Source organism: Homalodisca vitripennis, chromosome X (assembly GCF_021130785.1).
Source record: "Homalodisca vitripennis isolate AUS2020 chromosome X, UT_GWSS_2.1, whole genome shotgun sequence".
NCBI classification, from domain to species: domain Eukaryota; kingdom Metazoa; phylum Arthropoda; class Insecta; order Hemiptera; family Cicadellidae; genus Homalodisca; species Homalodisca vitripennis.
Genome location: NC_060215.1, coordinates 66,031,282 through 66,053,532, shown reverse-complemented (window position 1 = coordinate 66,053,532; position 22,251 = coordinate 66,031,282). Strand labels below are relative to the sequence as shown.

General features: G+C 35.6%; 1 protein-coding gene across 1 annotated transcript in view; it reads right to left on the bottom strand.

Moving 5' to 3' along the window:
• The window catches only part of LOC124369102 (methylcrotonoyl-CoA carboxylase beta chain, mitochondrial), a 58,741-nt gene extending 36,961 nt beyond the window's left edge, over positions 1 to 21,780 (bottom strand). Inside the window, exons 1-3 of the mRNA XM_046826844.1 lie at positions 21,519 to 21,780; positions 12,874 to 13,127; positions 404 to 644 (exon numbers count right to left, since the gene is read on the bottom strand). Of these exons, the coding sequence (XP_046682800.1) occupies positions 404 to 644; positions 12,874 to 13,127; positions 21,519 to 21,635 (612 nt within the window). The 5' untranslated portion in view covers positions 21,636 to 21,780. The remainder of the gene's footprint in view (positions 1 to 403; positions 645 to 12,873; positions 13,128 to 21,518) is intronic.
• Positions 21,781 to 22,251: the final 471 nt, after the last annotated feature.

The window sequence follows — 22,251 nt, the reverse complement described above, 5'->3', positions numbered from 1 at the left end:
TCATTAATCATTTTCCAAGCTGTCCTTGAAAAATTTTCATAATCACCCCCAAGGCCTATTGATGTCAATAGGCTTTACCCGCTCGTATGACTTTCTATGTAGATTCCTCCCGGTATGTTCTAAAAAATTGTTTAAAAACGTTTCATTTTCAGATTCAATATAGATTTTTGTGAAAGAATTAAGGAAGAAAACTAATACCTTGGAAAAGTAATAGAATGAAGAAAGTTTTACAGGTAAATAATACACTTCACAGAAAATACTTAAAATCAAGGACTAATCAAACAGGGATGGATATAAGTATGAGAAAAACAATCTGTACTGTATAATGTAAAGGGCAAAATTTACCTTAGCAGAAACCCCATTCAGTGCTATATCCTAAAAATAGAAAGTCACACAAACGTACCTGAACTATACCTGCAGCAGACATATTTGCTTGATTAAAGAATATTCTCCCAAAGTGGAATTTATCAGGATAGCTTTCCGCCTGATGAGGAAGATTAGCACCTCCAGAATCGACCAGATACACACATGGTAAATGGTTTTCCCATGCAATCTCTTGGGCTCTCAGATGTTTCTTTACTGTCATTGGGTAATAAGTCCCTCCTTTTACGGTTGCATCATTTGCAATCACCATACACTGTACTCTGCACATAAATCCAAGAAACTAAGTAAAACAAATACCAAAATCTCATTTATAATTTTAACTCAAAGGTTAAAGTATTGTATATGTTACATATTTAAAAGTCATGTTTTAAAAAGAGGAATTATTTAGCATGTGTCCATGAGGCAGCTTTCTTCAAGCTAAAATTTTCGGTTTACAAATCATTAAAATCTTGTTACCATAATATTAAGATATTTCAGCATTGCTGTGGAGAGCCATCTTCAGTTAAAATATGTTAAGCCGAAACTGAGGAACTACTTCTAGTACTATAATTATGATTACTTTGTACAAGTCTTAAAAGCCAAATTTATCCCTTCTTGATAAAATAGTTTCACAAATGTAAAGAACATAAATAACTATAAATAGTGAAAAGTGGTTATTCTAATTTAAAACAATATGTTATTGATAGGTGACTCTATGATCCGATATGCTAGTATTCCAAGTTGTAAGAGAGGTGCTATGGTGGAATGTTTGCCCTGGTGGTAAAATAAAAGATATAAAGGAGAAACTATTGAAGTATACCAACTATAATCTTTCAGTAATATATTTCTATGTTGGAAACGAATAATCTCAGAATGTGGTATAGGGGACGGGAGGGGTTACAACGGCGGCCATGGTAAGAGGGAGGTTCTCCACGACCTGGCTGACCTGTTGTTTCACCACAAAAACTCATTTCCCCAATACCATGGGTTTTTGTAAACAGCTTATTAATAAGATCTGATTTAACATACAGAGCTCTCTTTGATTTTAATGAACAAGTAAAAACTGATGTGCAATAATTTTGATGTTGTTTTTGTTGAGGCTAATTGTTGGGTGAAGAGGCATCATCTAGCAAAAGGATGGAAGACATTCTTAACAAAACAGGGAACTACCAGCTGGGGAAGTTGTTTTTAAGTGTTTTTTACTGCAATTGGTGACCGGATTCAGGGGTTTCTCACTGTTGATGCAAACTTGGACATTAATGAAAGTATTTTGGTCAGTGATAAAACTATTTTATCTAAGACGGCCCAATCTAAACCCTCTGTTGTGCCTCCCACTGCCAATAGTTCTTTTTTTAGAGGCGATGTCCTCGGGAAACTGTGTAGATAATAATCGATCAAATCGCAATCTTAAGATAATTCATCACAACGTGCAGGGTCTTTCTGGAAAAATAGACAGTTTTCAAATATTTATTGATTCCGAAGATCCAGATATTGTTTGTTTATCTGAACACCATTATCAGTTTTGAAGTAACATCTTTGCAGGGTTTTAAATGGCATCACAGCTTTCTGTCGTAAATCTCTTCAAAAAAGGAGGGGTCTGTATAATTTAGTAAACCTTCTATAAAATCTGAGGTCATAGATGTCCTCACGTTACTGTCTAGGAGGGTAAGTGTGAACTTGCTGCAGCAAGGTTTCAGTTTGGTAACAATCAAACCCTCCTTATTGTCGCTGCTTATAAACCACAGCCATTTTCTTCCTCAATGCAGGAGCATGACATTTTTTTATGCACGTCTATCGGATTGTCTTGCAAAAGTGATGAGTTCAGAGGGGTAAAACAATTGTTGTAGGTGATTTTTAATGTCGATTTATCTGTTTCTGATATTAAAGCTGACAACTTGTTGTACATGATGACCTCTCATGGGTTGGGAAATAAAAATCACATCATACACTAGAGAATTTAAAAACTCAAAGTCTTTGATAGACCATGTCTACACTGATCTTCCTGATGCCACTTGTAATGCCTCTGTTTTAATCACGGCATTGTCTGATCACCATGCTCAGGTGGGAAATTGTTAAGTTATCACTTCCTGGGAACACTAACCACCCCAGGTTTTTACTTAGGCGATCATTTTCAGAGGATAATATCCGTATTTTCAGGTATTTACTCATGAGAGAAACTTGGTCCACGGTCTATGAGGCAGATAAAAATGGACGATAAAATGCGTATTTTTGGATCTTCCATATCCGTATTATTTTGATCAAGTATTTCCTGAGAAGAAAATTAGAATTCGTAAGAAATGTCTCTAAAGGTAAAGTGTCTCTAAGTGTTGATCAACTGAAACTTCGTGACGAGGTCATCCAGTGGTATCACTTGACTAAAGATTTGGATTCTTCTGATGTGAGAAGACAGCATTATTTATCATTAAAACGGCAATACAAGTCTAAAATTAGAATTGGCAAAATCAGCCAAAGTGCTGGAGGAGATCCAGAACTCTTCAAATAAAGCAAAAAACTGTATGGGATATAGTGAACGAAAATAGGGGTAAGAAAAAGCACCAATGCTTCGTTCCTCAAAACCATTAAGGATGAAGTGAAGGATGAAGTTGATGTGAGTGATCCAAAGCTGGTCTCAAATATTATTAATAATTTCTTTATAAATGTTTCCCATAATGGTTTTCACTTCTTACTGGGGGAGTTTTTTCAGATTATCTTCCCCTGCTATAACACCTATTCTTTATTTTTTACTCCTGTTTGTAGGAAGGAAATGTCAGACATTATAAAATCTTTAAAAGCAAAGCCATCCTCGAGGCTATGACAACATGTCCATCTAAACTGCTTAAGTCATGTTGGGAATCCCTTGCTGAACCACTTGTGCATCTCGTTAACTGTTCTTTTGAAAGTGGAATCTTTCCAGATGTGTTAAAACTAGCTATCGTAAAGCCATTGCACAAAAGAGGAAAAGTTGATGATCTCAATAACTTAGACCGATCTCCATTGTTTCAACGTTCTCTAAGGTTTTTGAAAAGGCAGCTTTAAGTAGATTATGGTGTTTTCTGATTCAAAATAACATTTTGTTCAGCAACCAGTTTGGATTTGTCAAAGGGGGGTCAACTGTCAATGCTATGTTTACTTTCATTGATAAAGTCATCAAGGCCTCTGGATAGAGGCAAGTCTGCTTCTGGTGTATTTTTTCGATTTGCGAAAGGCATTCAACATGGTTCCTCATGAGAAAAAGAAGCTTGAGAGCATTGGTATACATGGTGTCGCAAAGCAGTGGTTTTCTTCTTAACTTGAAAGAACGTCGACAAAGTTGTAGAATTGCCTTTTGTGGATGGAAACACTTTAAAGCATTGGCATTCTGATGTGCAAACTGTTAAGGCGGGTGTACCCCAGGGTTCCATTCTGGGTCCTCTTTTGTTTATTTTATATATTAATGATCTTAGAAGATGTATCTCAGGTGCCCACTTGTGCTTGTTTGCGGACGACACATCAATTGTGATAGAGAGCCAATGTCGTAAAATCATGGAGGTCAAAACTTTTGTAGAATCTAACCGGATAGTCCAATGGTTCCAAGAAAATGGATTAGTTTATCAACACTAATAAAACCACATTACTTGAATTTGCTATCACAAGAAAGCATAATGATGACCTTAGTGTTTGGGTTGATGATGTAGAAGTCTTTTCTGAACAAAGCGTTAAGTTTTTTGGGCTTATCTATTGACAGAAATTATAAGTTTTTCCTGTCATATAAGCGACGTGGCGCAGAGGATAAGTTCTGGAATATTTGTACTGCGTAGGCTTTTCTCATTTTGTAAACACTGATGTTCTACTTTACAACATATTATGCACTTATATTTTCCTTTCCTTTCTTATGCGGTAACCATCTGGGGTTCCGAGAGAGATGCCAATACGCATTGTATCTTTGTCTTGCAGAAGAGGGCAATGCGAATTGTTTCTGGCATTCGTCAAAGAGAGTCTTGTAAATCTGTTTTTAAAAAGCTTGAAGTTTCTGACATTTCCTTGTGTTTACATTTTGTACACTTTTGATGTTTTTTTAAGCAGAACCATGGTATTTTTCAATCTCTTGTCCCTCAATCTGGATATAACCTGCGAAAACAAACAAAAACTGAATATTCCTTATCATACCACTTCCTTCTATAAGCATCACACCTATTACAGTGCCATATCATTGTTTAACGCTCTCCCTGATCACCTTAAATCTAACTTGGATCTAAACTTTTTTAAAAGAAAGCTCAAGTCATTTCTAATTGAAAATTGTTTTTATTCTATAGAAGAGAGTATATTAACGGTAGATAGAGAGTACCATACATAGATTGCTAGTAGTTTTTAGTTATATTTACTTTGACGCAAGCCAATGCATGTACTTATGTTATTATGGCAATAAAGAAATTTTGACTTTGACTTTGACATAAACCATCATTATATTTAATGATAAAAAATGTTATTTTATTCCTTTTCTTGGATAAAGATTAAGAATGTGTCTATTTTATAATTTTAAAGTAGAATACAAGTTGTGAATAGATGCAGCTCCATAAAGGGTTTTTTGGGACATCCCTTGCAATTGCTAAAGCAATGGACAACCTTCCATTGAATGTAAACATTGGCCTTGGTTCAAGCAGTGGTTGTATAAATACATTTAAATCACCTGAGTGCAGGCCCATGGTGCTACTTTATTTACTTTTATGTATATTTAAACAAGAAGTAGTAAGTCAATTTAAGATTAACAACAGTTTAAATTGATTAAGCTATGCTCTTATCATTGTAAATGTTTTTTCTTTAAGATGTAATTTTAGTTAAATGTAGTAAGAAACTTTCAATATTACCGCAGTGATCAAGTCCTTATCAGAAAAGGGACTGTTATCAGACCTTTCCTTGTTTATTGTTTAGTTTATCTAACCATGCAATTTGTTAATGTGGTTAGATTATATTCCAAAATAATCTTGTTTGTAAAGTTTGTATTTTTTGGAATAAATTTCATTATTTCACTTACACTAAAATACTATTCGGGCCTGACATATTGCAGTACAGCATCCTACAACACATGATAGCTTCACCTCTGGAAAAGGAGAATATGTGAAAAGGTTCATCATTGTTATCATCAATGCTTCCCAATTGGTGCACTTGCTTTGGATGATAGCACACTTCAAGTCCTGTGTTGTGAATTCCGATGTAATAGTCTAAATGTTCACAAGTCCAGATAACCTCTGCAGACCTTTTAACTTTTTCTGTTACCTTATAACTGAGGCATCTACTCTGGAACTGTATGATAATATCTACCAGCAGACTGGAAGTTCTTGTCTTGTGGGGTTCCTCTTTGGTATCTAAACATTTGCACCTTTGTTCCTGTCTAATGGGTTCAGTTACAGAGACATTCAGCTCAGATAGTGTGACTGCCATTACTATGAAGTTCCGAATCTTTAGTGTTGACATCAACTACTACTGGTACCAAGGCTTTGCACGGAACCACTCTCCCTGAGAGCATACTATAATGCAGCATGGAAGTTTCTGATTCCTGTCTGTACTACGAGAGAGGATTACATTTGGTGATATTGGCTGGATCACTCAGATCTGGAAGACCAATTCCTTTACTTTTGCCTTTTCTTTGATTTCCTTAATCAAGTTTGTATTTTCGTCCAACTAACAGGTTAAGTGAGGATCACTCCTGTAGGAGCCTTTCAGGACTTTCTTCCAAGTTTTTTGGTTCAAGATTATTTTCAGCAAACTATTGAAAATATATATTCTCAAATTATCCTCTAACATCCTAAATCACATTCTAAGACCTTGCTTTGTAAATAAATTTGATTTTGTAACTTTATTAACAACAAACAATATTTTCAATGAATATGCCATTATAAAACAACTTTCTGATACTGCAAATGTTAATATAGTAATAAATACATGCAACAAAAACAGTAACATATTACAATCTGGTTAAAATTAGAAGCCTTTACTCAGTTGACAAGCTCAGTTCTGTGATATTAGAAGTTAAGTCTTTAATGTTTGTTATAAATAATTGACAATACCCGCGTGTATTGGTGGTTCATACAGACGCACACTACGACAGCAAAGAAATCAACGTGCGTATGCGCCAACTTTTACAACAGCTGTTATAGATAACTTAATTATTCATCCTCTGACTATTTATTTACAACAGGTTATAGGCCCAGTAACGTTTGTGTGATAGCATTGGGCATTAAAAGTTAATAAAAGTCAGTAAAAGTGAAATTAAGTGTGTGTATCACGTTGTGTTAAAAAGTGGTTTGTATAACCTAAAAAGGATGGCTGGTACAAGTAGCAATATACAAGCACTGTCGAAGGACAATTACGACACATGGAAAATTCAGATTCGGGCATTGCTGATTCAGAAGAAATTATGGTCGTATGCCGATGGAAGTCTCCAGAAAATGGAAGCGCTGTAGTTAAGTGAGAAGATGGAGATCTCAGCTCAGGCAAGCATCATTTTGGCGATGGCACCATCAGATAAGACAACTCGTGTTGAAGCGTTCTACGCATCAAAAGTTATTGAATGGAACGTACCTGGACAACTTCTTCGTAGTTGACAAATTGTGGATATCGAGATTCATGAAGATCTGAAGATGAATGAGCTGATTCAGATCGTATGCCGATCAGAAACCGGCAGAAAGCAGTTAAGATGGAGATCAATCAGCTCAGGCAAGCATCATTTTGGCGATGGCACCATCAGAGTTGAAAAATATTAAAAATTGTAAGACAACTCGTGAGCTGTGGCTGAAACTTGAAGCGTTCTACGCATCAAAAGGGCCGGCAAGGAAAGCCACGTTATTGAAGTCGCTGTTCGTGCATAAGGTGAAGGAGGGGGAAAGTATACACCAGTACCTGGACAACTTCTTCGACGTAGTTGACAAATTGGCGGCGGAAATGGATATCGAGATTCATGAAGATCTGTTAACTACTATGATACTGCACGGTTTGCCATCAAGTTTTGAGAATTTTAGATGCGTAATCGAGAGTCGTGATCAATTGCCGAAGCCGGAAGAGCTCAAGATAAAAATCTTAAATGAATGTTTGGCCAGGGTAGGCGATTCACAAGACGCCGAAGACAAAGCATTCATGGCCAGATCCAGAACATGTAATTTTGGTAGACGTGGCGGCGGCGGTGAAAAAGGTAATTTCAAGGGAAAATGTTTCAAATGCGGTAAGGTTGGTCATTTTGCCAAAAATTGTCCCGAAAAGGAGGATGGAAGATCAACACAAGGAAGTGCTAGGATAGCACAGGATTTTTACATCTCGGAACTGAACCGAGAAGAGGTCAACAAGGTTCAAGGTGATAGCCAATCCAAGTGGTGTTTGGATAGTGGATGCACAACTCACATGTGCGGTGACGAGGATATTCTTGAAGATACGGTGACGTGCGATTCAGTGCTCAAGTTAGCAACAGAAGCATCGACAATTGCAAATATAAAGGGCGTGACCAAGATAAATGTAAGTGGTGGAGTTATTTCAACCGCGAACTTGCATGGCACGCTGTATGTACCGGAATTAAGAACTAATCTGATGTCGGTATCGAAGATTACTGACAAAGGTAATACAGTAATCTCCAATGACAAATTAGCTGAGGTACGTAATACAGATGGCAAAACCGTGATTATCGCCGATAGAGTGGGAGACCTGTACTTTGTAAGAGAAGAAAATACTGAACATGTGCAGGTGGTTACGCGAGCGCAAGCAAATTCTGAGGACACGTCAAGTCAAAAACCTTTTAGGAGAGGGGCAAAAATTTCACCGAAAATTTGGCACAGGAGACTTGGGCATATACACATGGATGCAGTCAATAAATTATTTGATGAGCAGCTGGCAACCGGGATAAATTTGTCGTTCAAGGGCAAAGCAACAGTACGCGACGTTTGCTGTCGCGGTAAGCAGGCTGCCAGATCGTTCACAGAAAGGGTTGACAGGAGTAGAGTGCCACTGGAGATTGTACATACTGACGTTTGCGGGCCAATGAGGGCAAATTCCAACGGCGGATCGAAGTACATGGTGACGTTTGCCGATGACTACAGTACGTGGTGCGAGGTGTATTTCTTGAAGAAGAAATCCGAAGTACTCAGTAAGTTCAAAGAATATAAAAAATTTGTTGAGACATTTACTGGCCGAAAAATTAAATTTTTACAGTCGGACAACGGTCGGGAATACCGAAATGGAGATTTCGACGAGTATCTGAAGCAGGAGAGGGATCCAGAGAAGACTGTCAGCGCCGTACACACCTGAGCAGAACGGTGTAGCGGAGAGGAAGAACCGAACGCTGCTGGATACAGCCAGATGCATGCTGATCGAGACCGGGATGCCAGAATCATTTTGGGCTGAAGCCATTGCGACGGCGAATTATATCAGGAATCGCTGTCCAAGTACATGTATCGGTGGAAAAACCCCGTACGAGATTTGGCACGGCAAGTTGCCGGACCTCAAACACATGCGTATATTTGGTTCGAGAGCGTACGTGTTAGATAAAACAGTCGGACTTGGAAAAATGGACCCGAGAGCTACTGCAGGTAGATTCATAGGATACGACCTGGAATCAAAAGCGTACAGAGTGCGGCTGGATACTAGAAAAACGGTCGTGACCCGAGATGTACGTTTTGACGAGAATGTGGGGTCATCGAGAGCCAACGTTGATCCACTGGAAGAGTAGATAAAAAATAAAAATTTTGAGAATCAACAATCGAAAATTCAGGACAAGCCAGAGATAATCTACGCGAAGGTCGAATTGGATCCACTTGAATTCGAAGAAGAAGAAGAAAAAGAAATTGTCAACGAGCAGGAAAACGGGGAGATCTTCATCGTCAGGGGAAAAAGAGTCGGCAGACCGCCTAAGATACGGACCGGCAGCCGAGGCCGTCCACGAAAGTATCGTAGACCCGAAAGTGTCTCTAGCACTGGATCAGGCCGCGGAAAAGATATGAATACTGGTGACGACGACGTATTCATTGACGACGAGCAAGGTCGTGTTTTGAAAAGGCCGTTAGAATCATCCTTTGTGCAAGTTGAAAAGAGACACCGCGAGCAAAAAGACTCCTGCGATTCTGATGAATGCAACAACGAAGATAGACACATCTTCGAGGAGTTAGTGTTCAATGCCGACGTGCAAACAGAGAAAGCATTAACTGGAGATGACGCTGAGCTGTGGAAGCGTGCTATCATGGACGAGGTGAAGTCACATCTCGAATATGGGACTTGGAAAGTAGTGCCAAGGCCGGAAAACAAGAACGTCATCGGTACACGAACTGTACTGAAGAATAAATTAAATCAAGACGGTATAATCGAGCGCAGAAAGGCGCGCATCGTCGCACGAGGGTTTACTCAACGACCAGGATTTGATTACGACGATACATTTGCTCCGGTGCCAAGATTCGAGTCAATTAGAACTGCGATGGCATTAGCAGCAGGGTTGAATACCAAAGTTCAGCATTGGGATGTCAAGACGGCATATTTGAACAGTGAGCTCAAGGAAGAGCTGTACATGGAACTGCCTGAGGGGCTAACTGAGGCCGTGAATGACATCGTACAAACTGAAAGACGTGATTCGAAGACATACAAAGCAGCTATGGAGATGCAGAAAGCATTAAAGAAAAAGAACCAAGTATGCAGATTGAAGAAGGCTATCTACAGGTTAAAGCAATCAGGAAAAATGTGGTACGACCATTTAACCAAAATTTTAAGAAAAATTGGATTGCAACCGACGGTATCAGACCCGTGTTTATTCACTGCGAAGCACGAAAATAATATCATCGTAATTGCTGTCTGGATAGATGATATGTTGGTAAGAAAAATTGGATTGCAACCGACGGTATCAGACCCGTGTTTATTCACTGCGAAGCACGAAAATAATATCATCGTAATTGCTGTCTGGATAGATGACATGTTGGTATTTTCGGACAATGAGGCGCTGCTGGATCACGTAAACCATGAAATAAATAAAGTAATAGGCATCAAAGACCTCGGAGAAGCCAAATATTTCTTAGGCATCGAAATTGATCAACAAAACGGGATCAAAATGGGACAAAGAGGATACGTTCTGGAAATTTTGAAGAAATTTGGAATGGATTCCTATAACCCGGTGGAAATACCAGCGAGTCCAAGTACAAAAATCGAGGGAACAGCAGAAGACCGAGGAAAATCTTCGAATAATCATCCGTACAAAGAGCTGGTAGGCTCATTGATGTACTTGGCGGTATGTACGAGGCCGGATATAGCATACACCGTGAGTGTGCTCGCACAATTCAACGACAAATCATCCGATCATCACTGGGGTTCGGCTAAAAAGGTTTTGAGATACCTCAAAGGGACAGCCAATCATTCCCTGCATTTTGATGGAAATATAGGAAAATTGACAGGCTACGCTGATGCAAATTGGGGTGTATGTACACTGGACAGAAGGTCATACACAGGATACACCTTCTTGTTGGGCGGCGCAGCCATAAGCTGGCAAGCCAGAAAGCAAAAAACAGTGGCACAATCAACTGCCGAAGCCGAATACATGGCTCTGGGCGAGGCTGCAAAGGAATCAATTTTCCTGAATTGTCTACTGGTTGAATTGGGAGCAACGGAGTCAATCGACGGCACAATTCTTTACGACAATCAGAGTGCCAAAATGATGTCAGAAAATGCTATGTTTCACCCCCGGACAAAACATATAGACATTCGTCATCACTTCATCCGAGAGAAAGTGCAAGATCAACGTGGAACATATACCGATGGACGAAATGGTAGCTGATATTTTCACGAAATCACTACCATCAATCAAACACTGGCAACATTGTGGGACCTTGGGTCTGAAGTAACCGATCCACGCAGATATTGAGGAGGGGTGTTATAAATAATTGACAATACCCGCGTGTATTGGTGGTTCACACAGACACACACTACGACAGCAAAGAAATCAACGTGCGCATGCGCCAACTTTTACAACAGCTGTTATAGATAAATATTATTATTCTTTTCCGTACGTCTTCCACGTGTTACATTGTCGGTGTGCTTAATGTGTATATATTTGCTAATTAATAAATATTAACTTGATTATTAATCCTCTGACTATTTATTTACAACAATGTTAATTTTTTATATCTCTGTCTTAGATGAGAAATACAGGGTGCAGCATAAGTCAGAATACATCCCTATAAAACTCAAAAGGTGCAAAAAAAATAACAGTATCTTGTATTTTTGTTTCTGTAGTGGAAATACAGATTTTAGGCATCAGCAATTGCCATCTTTAAATCCACTATCTTACAATTGGGTAGAATTATTAAAATAGAAAAGGGGTTACTTGTTACATCGTTTTAAACTTCCTTATTCTCGGAACAACAAATGTAAAAACTGTTTTAAGACATCTTTTATTTGTAGAAGTTATAGGCTGTAAAGACTGCCAGTTAGGCCTTAAAAAGCCATTGCTCCAATACAAATAAAGATATGTTAAAAAAGTTTTTACATTTATTATCCCAAGAGTGAGGCAGTTTAAAATTATGTGTCTCATGACCCTCTTTCTGTTTGAACAATTCTACCAATATCCAAGATGGTGGATTTCAAGATGACCACTGATGATGCCATAGTTCCTAAAAGGTGTACTCTCCCCTATAGACACCCCATATCAGATGCCACTGTGATTCTTCACGCCATTTGACTTTTATAGGGACGTATCCAGACTCTAACCTTACCCTGTTGGTTAGACTTTAACAGGTAATAACTCCTATACAAAGATATACATATCTTAAAACAAATGTCACATTTGTATTCCTTAAAATGAGGCAGTTCAATATAATGTGCCACATGACTTTGTTCCCATTTGAAAAATTCTACCCAAATCCAAGATGACAGATTTCAAGATGGATGCTACTGCTGTCATTACTCCTAAAAGTTGAGCATCTACCTAGACATTCCATACCAGATGCAATTACGATTTCTCACACTGTTAAGATTTATATAGTGGTATATCCAGACTTTTGTCTCCCCCTATAGATTTATTTGGTCTTGTTTTTATTTCTTTGTTATTTCAGATACCATTGATTATTATTTGTGTTATTAGTTATAACAAGCAATGTATTTAGTATTGTATAATAATTATTTATAATCTAAACTTATAATTAAAGATCATTTTCTGCTTTGAATTCTTGATGGAAGAGAGTAGGTTTTAATTCAAAAGACATTTTTCATTCTTCCACATTAAATTTATTTTAAAAGCGCTTTCGCCGGTTAAGGCATCATTAGTTAGATATTGTTTACAGAAAGAACATGTGTATAAAATAGAAAAAAACATATGATAAAATAGAATCATTTATTCTACCGGCGAAAGCGCTTTTAAAATAAATTTAAAGTGGAAGAATGAAAAATGTCTTTTGAATTAAAGATCAGGTTAACTGCCATACATTAGGCACAACAAACATAATTTTATAGGTTTAATGATTTTTTTAATTTTTCTGTATACTTTAAATAATAATATAAAGTAAAATATTTACTTACCCACTAATTTTGCCGATACCACATATTATGCCTGCAGCTGCAATGTTATCTGGTTGGTACATATCATTTGCTGCTAACTGAGAAAGTTCAAGAAACGGGGATCCAGGATCTAGCAGTAAGTCTACCCTTTGTCTTGCTGTCAATTTCCCCTTGCTAATGTGTCTTTGATATGCTGCTTTCCCACCTCCATTCTCCACTTTCTTTATAGATTGCTTTAACTGATTTACTAAGTTTTGCATTTCAGAATAGTTTTCCTGAAAATAAATTAAAAGTTAGAGTAAAAGTTTTGGAAACTATGACGAGGTTTATTATTTTTTTAACAGTGCTCATTTCAGCTATATGTATAATGCTCAGTACTTTAAGTTGAATACAAACAACTTTAGTACATGTCTTTCCTTCCTTTAATTTTTGGAGCCCTTAAACCTAGAATAAACATGTACAATAGTTTGATGTATTTTACTTAAAAAGAGAAATGACGTAGGAAAAGTTTAAGTATTGGTCTTTCACAATGAAGGTAATAGTTCTTGCCTAGAGTTAGTTGTACAATTAGCCAACCACGTCAGTTTCATTAGGTCTTTTACAATTTGTATGTGCAGATTTGTTATTTTTTTGCTATGTACTATTTAACATGTAGATACTTTAAATATAAATATAATGAAACTTGGATAGCTCAAATCACAAATGACTAGTTGGACTATTCAAAAATGTTTGGAATAGGTATGGGATGGATGAGATGTTTTTGCTATTACACATTCCAATTGAGCATAAGAAAGGAAAATCCACAAGAACAGCACTACACAAATTAAATAAGTGGTAACTTATGGCATGCAAGTGACTGGTAGAGAGGCTTGGGAATTGAAGCTGTTGCAATTAGTCTATGTTACTATGGTCAGAACTGCAGTGACACAAGACTGTAGTGTAAGAGTCCAAGATTGAATCTTGGATAATGGTAAGGGAGCTCTCTAGCATGCAAAAGACAAGCTAGTATTAATATAATTGTGGTAACAAAGATTAAATCTAAACACAAAAACAAATTCTTTCTTTGCATTACACACCACGTATTAAAATTTATTATTGGAATTGAGAAAAAAATGAGACGATATAAATTGAAGTGTGTCAATAAACTAGTTAATTGTATGAAAGAGATTGTGCAAACACTATACTTACATCTATTTTGGGTAGAACTGTTCTTGGCCGAATTTTGTGAAGTTAATCATTAGCGAATAAATATTTTGCTAATTACAACTATTTTTTGTATGGGATTCATTAAACTTTTATTTCAATAGATTGTTTGAACTATTTCCACCAGGCATGAAACTGTAAATATTAGTAAGGAAGGAGGCATTCGTAAGCATTCTTGAATTAGTGCATGCACTTTTGTAGTTACACTTATGTGGATGGGAGTGTGTGTACACGATCGAATCACATTATGTATTTTGCTTTTTACATAGGATTGCTTTAGTTTTGATAAAGTATAGTGTCAGAAATAGACTTGCAAAATGTTTTTACTTTCTTCTTGGCTTATAGAAAATGTTTCTTGTATATACTTTATGTTCATCCCGTTCCTATCTCATTACGTTTTACTCTTCCTAAAGTTTTACACCATGATTGATTTGATTTGTTGTACCTTTTATATGTGAGTGTCATTGTTTATCTAAGTAGCCTACATGATAGTAATTATTGCTGTACTTTGGCTTTAACTGCAAAATAAGACAACACTTTTTGACTTATGCTTGAATTTACATTATATACATCCAAACAGAGCATGTTTTTGTTTTTTATATTTAGTTCAGCCTTCAATCATACAGTTTTATTTTTGATTCTAAATTGTATGGAGTGTTCATATTGTAATAAGATATTCAAGTGAAGATAGACTCAATTCTCACATTCAGACTTTCAAGTGGGGACTATCTTGTGTAAATAAATTACACTATTATTAGTAATTAATTAGTGATTTGTTATTGGTATTGTATTTCTTTCTGAGAATGAAACAAATAAATGATAAATGATTATGAACTAACTGATGTGGAGCAGTGTTAGACTGCTTTCTGAACCCCCTGCTTATTATATCTTAGTTCATTTGCCAGAAATATTGTGTATCATTTTTTCAATCAGAATCTCAATAGTCCATTTTTTCATGAATTTTAAGTACAGTAATGTGTCAAATTATAGTATATAGCAAGTGTCAAAAGTTTTAAATTGTTGGTTAAAACTGAAAATCTTGGAATATAATGTGCCAAGTACTTTGCGTCAGGTATAGCATGACCAGTGACCTCGAGATGCGCAAAAGGCAAGGAGGGGAGTACAGTACTGGAGGAAAGGAGCAGCTCAGTCTATTACCATACTGTATTTGGTGTATACATGTCGCTCTAAAAATATAATCTTGTGCAAATCCACATGTAGCAATAACCTTAGTGTGTTCATTATTTATATTGTTTTGAGCTTATTACGTTTTTTTTTGTAAAATGTTTGTGATGGCAGGTAATGTAAAGAGAAAAATAGGCATAAAGAAGGTCATACACAGCCAACCACGTGAAGTAATTTCAAATGCTTACTACTTTGAAAGGGAAGCAGAAACTAACAAACCTATAAATTTGAAAAAGGTTCAACAGCATGTTGTTCGAGCAATTGGAATTTCAGAAAGCACGCTAAGATGAATTCTAAAGGAGAAAAAACAAATAAGTCCAGTAGGTACTTCTTTCATACGCCAAACAAAGTAAGGAAACACAGACAAATTAAAAGTTATCTGAACAACTTTGATTTGGGTGTAGTTCGAAGAACAATAAATGATTTCTATCGATAGTATGGAGAACGGCCCATTAACAGAATTAAAATCCTGTGTTAAGAGAGAAAATTATTTCAAGTGAAGTAAGTGGGCATTTACTAAAATATTACTGAAGTTAGGATTTTGCTGGAAGAAATCTACAACAGAAACATTTTAAATAAAAGTTTCTACATCCGTGAATTTCAAATAAAATATTTTAAAATGTTAACTGAATACAGGAATAAAAAAAGGACACAGTGCACGTGGATGAAACATATGTTCACTCTACACACATCAAAACAAATGCTTTGAGTGATGGTAGTACTTCAGGGCTGAAGACACTGTTAAGTACAGAACAATGCCTCATAACAATTGGTACAATATTATTAAGAATATATTTTCCAATTATATAAGAGAAAATTAACACATAATAGCATGTTAGCATAAACATAAATAAAAATCTTTAGCAATTTAAACCCAACTATAGTTCAAGTATAATACACATAATAATGCAGCACAATACCAACAAGCATTTCAAATTAATTTACTGTCCAGTGTTACACCAAGAAATTTTACTTGTTGTCCATAAGGATGTTAGATGTGTTCATATTCTCTTCTTTCTTCTTACTAAAATTTACCTGGACTGTCTTGGAAGGATTTACTACTAATTCATTAGTTCTGCAATATCTGAAGGCTGTTTATAAGTTGTTTGATGCATTTGTAAGTAGACCATCTGCTGTGTTACTGATTACAATTTGTGGTGTCGTCTACATCCATTAAGCTGGTAGTATTGGCACTGGTGTTTTGATTGTAATCTGGAAAGTTGTTGGCGAAAAGTATGAACAGACTGGGCCCAAAACAGATCCCTGAGGCACACCTCTTGTTACTGGTAGTGGTTTAGAATGGCAAGAACTGGTAATACCGTTGGCTGTGTGTTTCAATTCCACTAACTGGGATCATCCAGAAAGATAGCTTATAAATCATTTATTTAGTAAACCTCTTACTCCAAGATGTTCAAGTTTCTTAGCTATATCCATAGCTTATATCCTAGGGATTCAAATGCCTTGCTGAAATCTAAGAAGAGGGCAAAAATAAACTGATCTTCATCTATTTCATCTATGATTTACTCAACGAGGCTAGTAATAACATAAATTGTTCATTTGTCTTGAAGAAACCCATGTTGACTCATTAATAAGGTTTCACTGTTTAAGGTGGGACATGACCTTCCTTTTTCAAATTATTTTTGAAAATGTGTATATTAGTGATAATGACCGATAGTTTTATATTTTTATATTTCAAAAAAACTATGGATAGTTTTAATGTGGATGGAAATAATTGACAATGCATGAGAGAGTTATTTATAATAGTTACTACGTTTTGTTGTACGCATTTAAAACATGTGGATTTAAATTTTCCTAAAGATTTCTTATTGTTCTGTCATATTTTTTTATATCTATTATTAAATCCTTGTCAGTTAATTGTCCTGTGATTTGAAATATTGTAGGACCTTAATGTAAGCATTTTTGAGCTTATTTGCCTCATTGTCTTATCTGAGTCCTAGACTTTTTTTACTCCTTTAAAAAAATGTTCATCATAAGGAATGTATCTAATATCTAGAGCTGTTTTTATGATTCCATGGAAGTTAGAGTACGCTGATTCAGTATCAGATGCAAGTTGGACAAAATCCCAATCTTTTGTTGGTAGAAGACATTTTAGATTACGGAGATTCTCAGATCAAAGTGTCTTTTTAGATTGGTTAGTTATGGTTAAGTTTTGTGTGTCTTAACATTGCTTATCTTAAATAGTTTGACAGTATGATCAGAGATTACAGTATTAATAACAATGGTGTCTATATCAAAATCATAAATATTGATGTATATAAAGTCTTAATAACAATGGTGTCTATGTCAGAGTCATAAATTTTAGTGTATATAAAGTCTATGGATGCTGTGTGTTGGGGTGATGCAGGCAGTTGGCAAAGGGAGTCTGCTGATGTTGTGTGTAGCAAGTTCTTCTTCTAGGATAGTATGTTCCACGTCTGGCCTTAACCTGTCTATGTTGATATCTCCCACAAGTATAAGTTGTTTATTATGAGTTTCCTCTCAGTTGAGTATGAGTGAGACTGCGTCCATACCGCGCTAGATAACACCAACCAGTAAGCAGATCTTGGCAGTACTTCAAGGCCACCATGTGTTCCACGCGGTTACTGTTTACTATCTTTCATTGTTTCATATTTTGCAGAGATGGTATTCTTTTGATTTAGTTACAATGTTTGTGTTAATTCAAATCTAAATGTTCTTTAGTGTATAATGCCTGCGTGTACAATTGTCTACCTGATGAGACCATGAGAACACCACTTCATCTGAATTACACTTGTTTGTAGTCGAGGTGTCTATGACATCGAAACAATGTAAAGAATTCGTTATGAGGTTCTTCGGCACCAACTGTTTTGGATCTCTTCAGATAGCTATTGGATTCCAGATTCCAGGAGTCAAGTTTGTCAAAGCGCTTGACTTCAGATGCAGCACTAAGTGGAAGGTGAAATGGAGTTGAACTTAACTTAATTTGTATAATTGTACTGTTTAAAATCAGATTCTTGTTTGTTTTAATTGCTTACTGCATTAAGCTATAGGAATATTGACCTGATCACTGCTGGCACTGATGACTAGCACTTTGACAACAGCTTGTAATCACAACTAAATAGACAGGAGTTGTGCGATATTGCACCTAATCCTTATTTTTTACTAGTAATTGATTTTCCTACTGTTTGTATTGTGATTGTTTATCGAATCATAGTACAGTTCAGAGAACAAAATAGAAAGAACAAGATTTTTTGTCTCAGGTACCAGGGGTCAATTTTGATTTATATTATTTGTAATTCACTCACGTAATAACTAATCCCTTTCAGTGTCATCCTCCCCCCACTCGGTGATGAAAACATATCTTCTTTCTAGAAAACGGTTAGATGGGTTTATACTTTGTTAATTCTCTCAGTCATTCATGATCATTCACTAGAATTTGAACTGTTATGTGTATTATATCTTGAGGGATGTTATTCATTCATTGCCATCAGTGTCAGTCTGACATATCGACTTTAGTTATACCCAGTGTAGGTTCAACAAGAAGTTATAAGCCAAGTAGGAATGAACCCTCCACTGGGAATTGAAATACTTACTAATTGATGTATGTTCTTATAGTGTAGATTATATTTGTGACAGGTTGTGTGTTATTTTTATTATAATTAGTATATTAAATATTAGCCTAGATATTAGATATTGCATTAGCCTAGCTTGAATAATTAGGATTAGTTATACAAAAACATAAATCTGATAACATGTTATATTGATTGGTATAAATGATTATAGTCAATTATGGATTCCGATTCTGTAAGTTATTGGCATAACTAAGATGATACAATATTAGTGCCACCAAGACCATAATTTTATAGTACTGTCTGTACTGCCAAATAAAAATATTTTGTAGTTTCTACTATTGGATTTTGATTCACATTTTCTTCTTAGTTTAGGCAACAGTACATCTGTTTGGAAGAAATTATTGTCAACACATACATAAAAATAGCTTACCAAAAGTTGAAGTACTACCATATATGGTGACACTTCAATTGTAAATACTATGTTGCTCAGTAGCTGAAGTGTGAACCAAATAAGGTAAATATTACTTTACCCAATTTATATTATTTTTTGTTTTCTTACAAAAGAAAAACGCGTAGAAAGTGAAAAGAGGAAAATCAGGAAACGGTTAAGGTACAGAAAGCCTGACATTTTTTCAAGAACCCTGAAAAAGGAACTCGTGATTGAAAGGGTGACCTCTCACACAGATGGAGACGATTAAAAATCATTGCTTGAGATAGTAGACTACCTATCAATAAAATATTAAAATTCTAAAGGGTCACAAACCCTTAACTGTATCCTAGATTGATGGGCTATTTGGGATATAACATAATTCAGACAATAACGACTTTAGCCACATTACGTAAAATCATCTAAAACCACTTTTAACAATTTTTAAAAATTGTATACTTTCATTTCTAGAAAGAATTTGTAGGCGGTAGCAAACTTTATATTGCACAAAAACTATTAATGCGTATGAATTTAGGTTATAACTCAATTAGTCCATCTAGGGGGACAGGAGGCATCCCTAGATGAGACCCCCAGTCTAAGGAGTTTGAGGACACGGATTACTGGGCTGGAGGATAATAAATTAAAGAAGGGATAATAGAGTTATCAACATTCACGTGAGAATTTGAGCAAGAATAGGACTACCCACCAAATCTGAAGACAATATAAGAATTTTTCGATACTTTTTTGTTTTTCTTAATTTTCACAGTTTCTACCTCCATGGTTAAGTTTAATTATCGCTTTTCCTTTGTTACTTTGGTTTAGTTTGCCATTGCGCAACTTATTCCTACATCTTGGTGTTGTTTTTCCTGATTGATTAGATTTGGTTGTGTAGTCTTTTAAAGAAATGTCTGTTTTCTTTCTCTTTTGTGATACTAGTAAGTGATGTTTCTCTGCATATTCAATTTAAAAGTCAGTGTCATGAGTACTTTTATTATATACTATTATTATTGTGACAGAAAATGTGTTGTGTTTTCTTTTACTTTGTGATGGGATTTACAATATTTTGTATACCTCTACAGTAGTGGCAATTGCCCATCTACATAGAATAATATAATTAGGTAAGTTTTGTAGTATTTTTAGCTTTGGATATTATTTACTAGCCTTTTAAAATTATATTTTTGGTAATTCTGAGCAATTACTTGGTCAACCCCAAACTTTTTCATATTTTACTACGGTCATAAGGATGTTCTCAAAAAGCAAGAAACATATAATTCAAGCCTCGCAAGGCCGTCCTACAGGTTGCCGAACGATAAGAAGGTTCAAAGTCCATGCGATAACAGAGGCTTGCGGGAGACGTGCGGAAGGCCAGTTGTGACAGTACCGTTATGGTTAGTGGTTCCTCCGATGATCCTTTTTAGTTTCATGGTTTTAAGTGAAGATCAGGAAAAGTTAAAACGTTTTTAACGAACACAGCGTTTTGCAACGCACCAAAGTTTGCCCTTTAGAATTTGATATTTTACTGATAGGTACTATCTTGAGGATGTTTTTCTTTCGTTGACATCAGCGCGGGGCACTGGTGAAGTCCGCGCTGATGGCCGGAGGCACTCGTCTCAACTCGATAACAACTAATTAATTTGTAGCTTGAAATTTAAGAAAAACATTGTTCATTTGGATCTAAATTCTGCTCATTTCAGTATTATTTTTCATTTACGTTAACTTTCTAGGGCCTAAATTATGTTTTTTTAAATTTCACATACATCTCTACATTATCATAGTAAAATATGAAAAAGTTTGGGGTTGACCAAGTAATTGCTCCGAATTACCATATTTTTTACTGATCGGTACTATCTCAAACTATTTTTTTCGTTCGTTACCATCAATGTTGGACAGAAGGTGCTACTGCAGCTCACACTGATGGCTGGAAACATTACTGGTCCGTTCGACTATTATCTAGCTCCTTTTATGAGATTTTTTTATTTTCTGCCTTTCCAATTTGTTTTCTGTTGTTTTTAGGACTTTTTAAGCATTGTACTTTTGAAAAAACAACAAATATTGTGAAGTGGCTAAAGTAAACATTTACCCTAATTCATGTAGAAATTTGTAGCGGAAATTATTATTTACAGTTACTGCAAGCAACTAATTGTGTTTTTTTTTATCGTTTTAGGTAGACCTAATGTGGGTAAAGTAAATACTATCCAAATACGTTGTGGAAATGACAGTACAGTACAACAGGATATTGTACTGGTTGTAGGCTATAATGTTTCAAGTAATGTGGGTAAATATGATCAAAATTTACTTACTTTATACACCGGCGAGCTTCTGTCCGGTTCACTTCCAATTTGGACACCAAACTCTCTGAGAAATACATCATATTTCCGCCTTATTTTAATAATATTTCGTATTGTTATAAGACGCATAATTACTGTTACTAAATTATTAAAACATTAAAGTGAAATTGACAACTTGTTTAGTATGAATAGGAACAATTGGGAAACTAGTTTAAACAACGCAATGGAACTTGATAACAACTATCAGGTATTAATAATTTTGTTTTTCTTTATTGTTTACCAAATGTTTTATCAGTTCAACTAAGGTTATCATAACATAAAAAACAAATTAATCTTTCACCATTATCATTATCAACAGCCACAGATTCTATGAATATTAGGCTTAGATTATACTATGGAGATTTATTTTGTTTTCGTTTTCCAACGGCTTAGCCAATTTACAATCAGTATAGTTAAATACAGGACATTATACATATATAGTAAGCAAGAGTAGCACAATGTTGAGACGGTGTACAAGAGATATACAAGAAATATTAAATTGTACAATTGCAAAAACAAAACAAAATATTTTCTAAATAATGGAGACAACAACGTGAAGAGTACAATGGCAAAGATTAAGACAAGATGCTGACTTAACGACTAATAAATGCCGACTAGTCAAACGTAACAATAAGCTAGAAGTAATAACAAACAACGGTGCAACAGAAAAGCAACAACAATCAATAAACACAACAATAAACTGCAA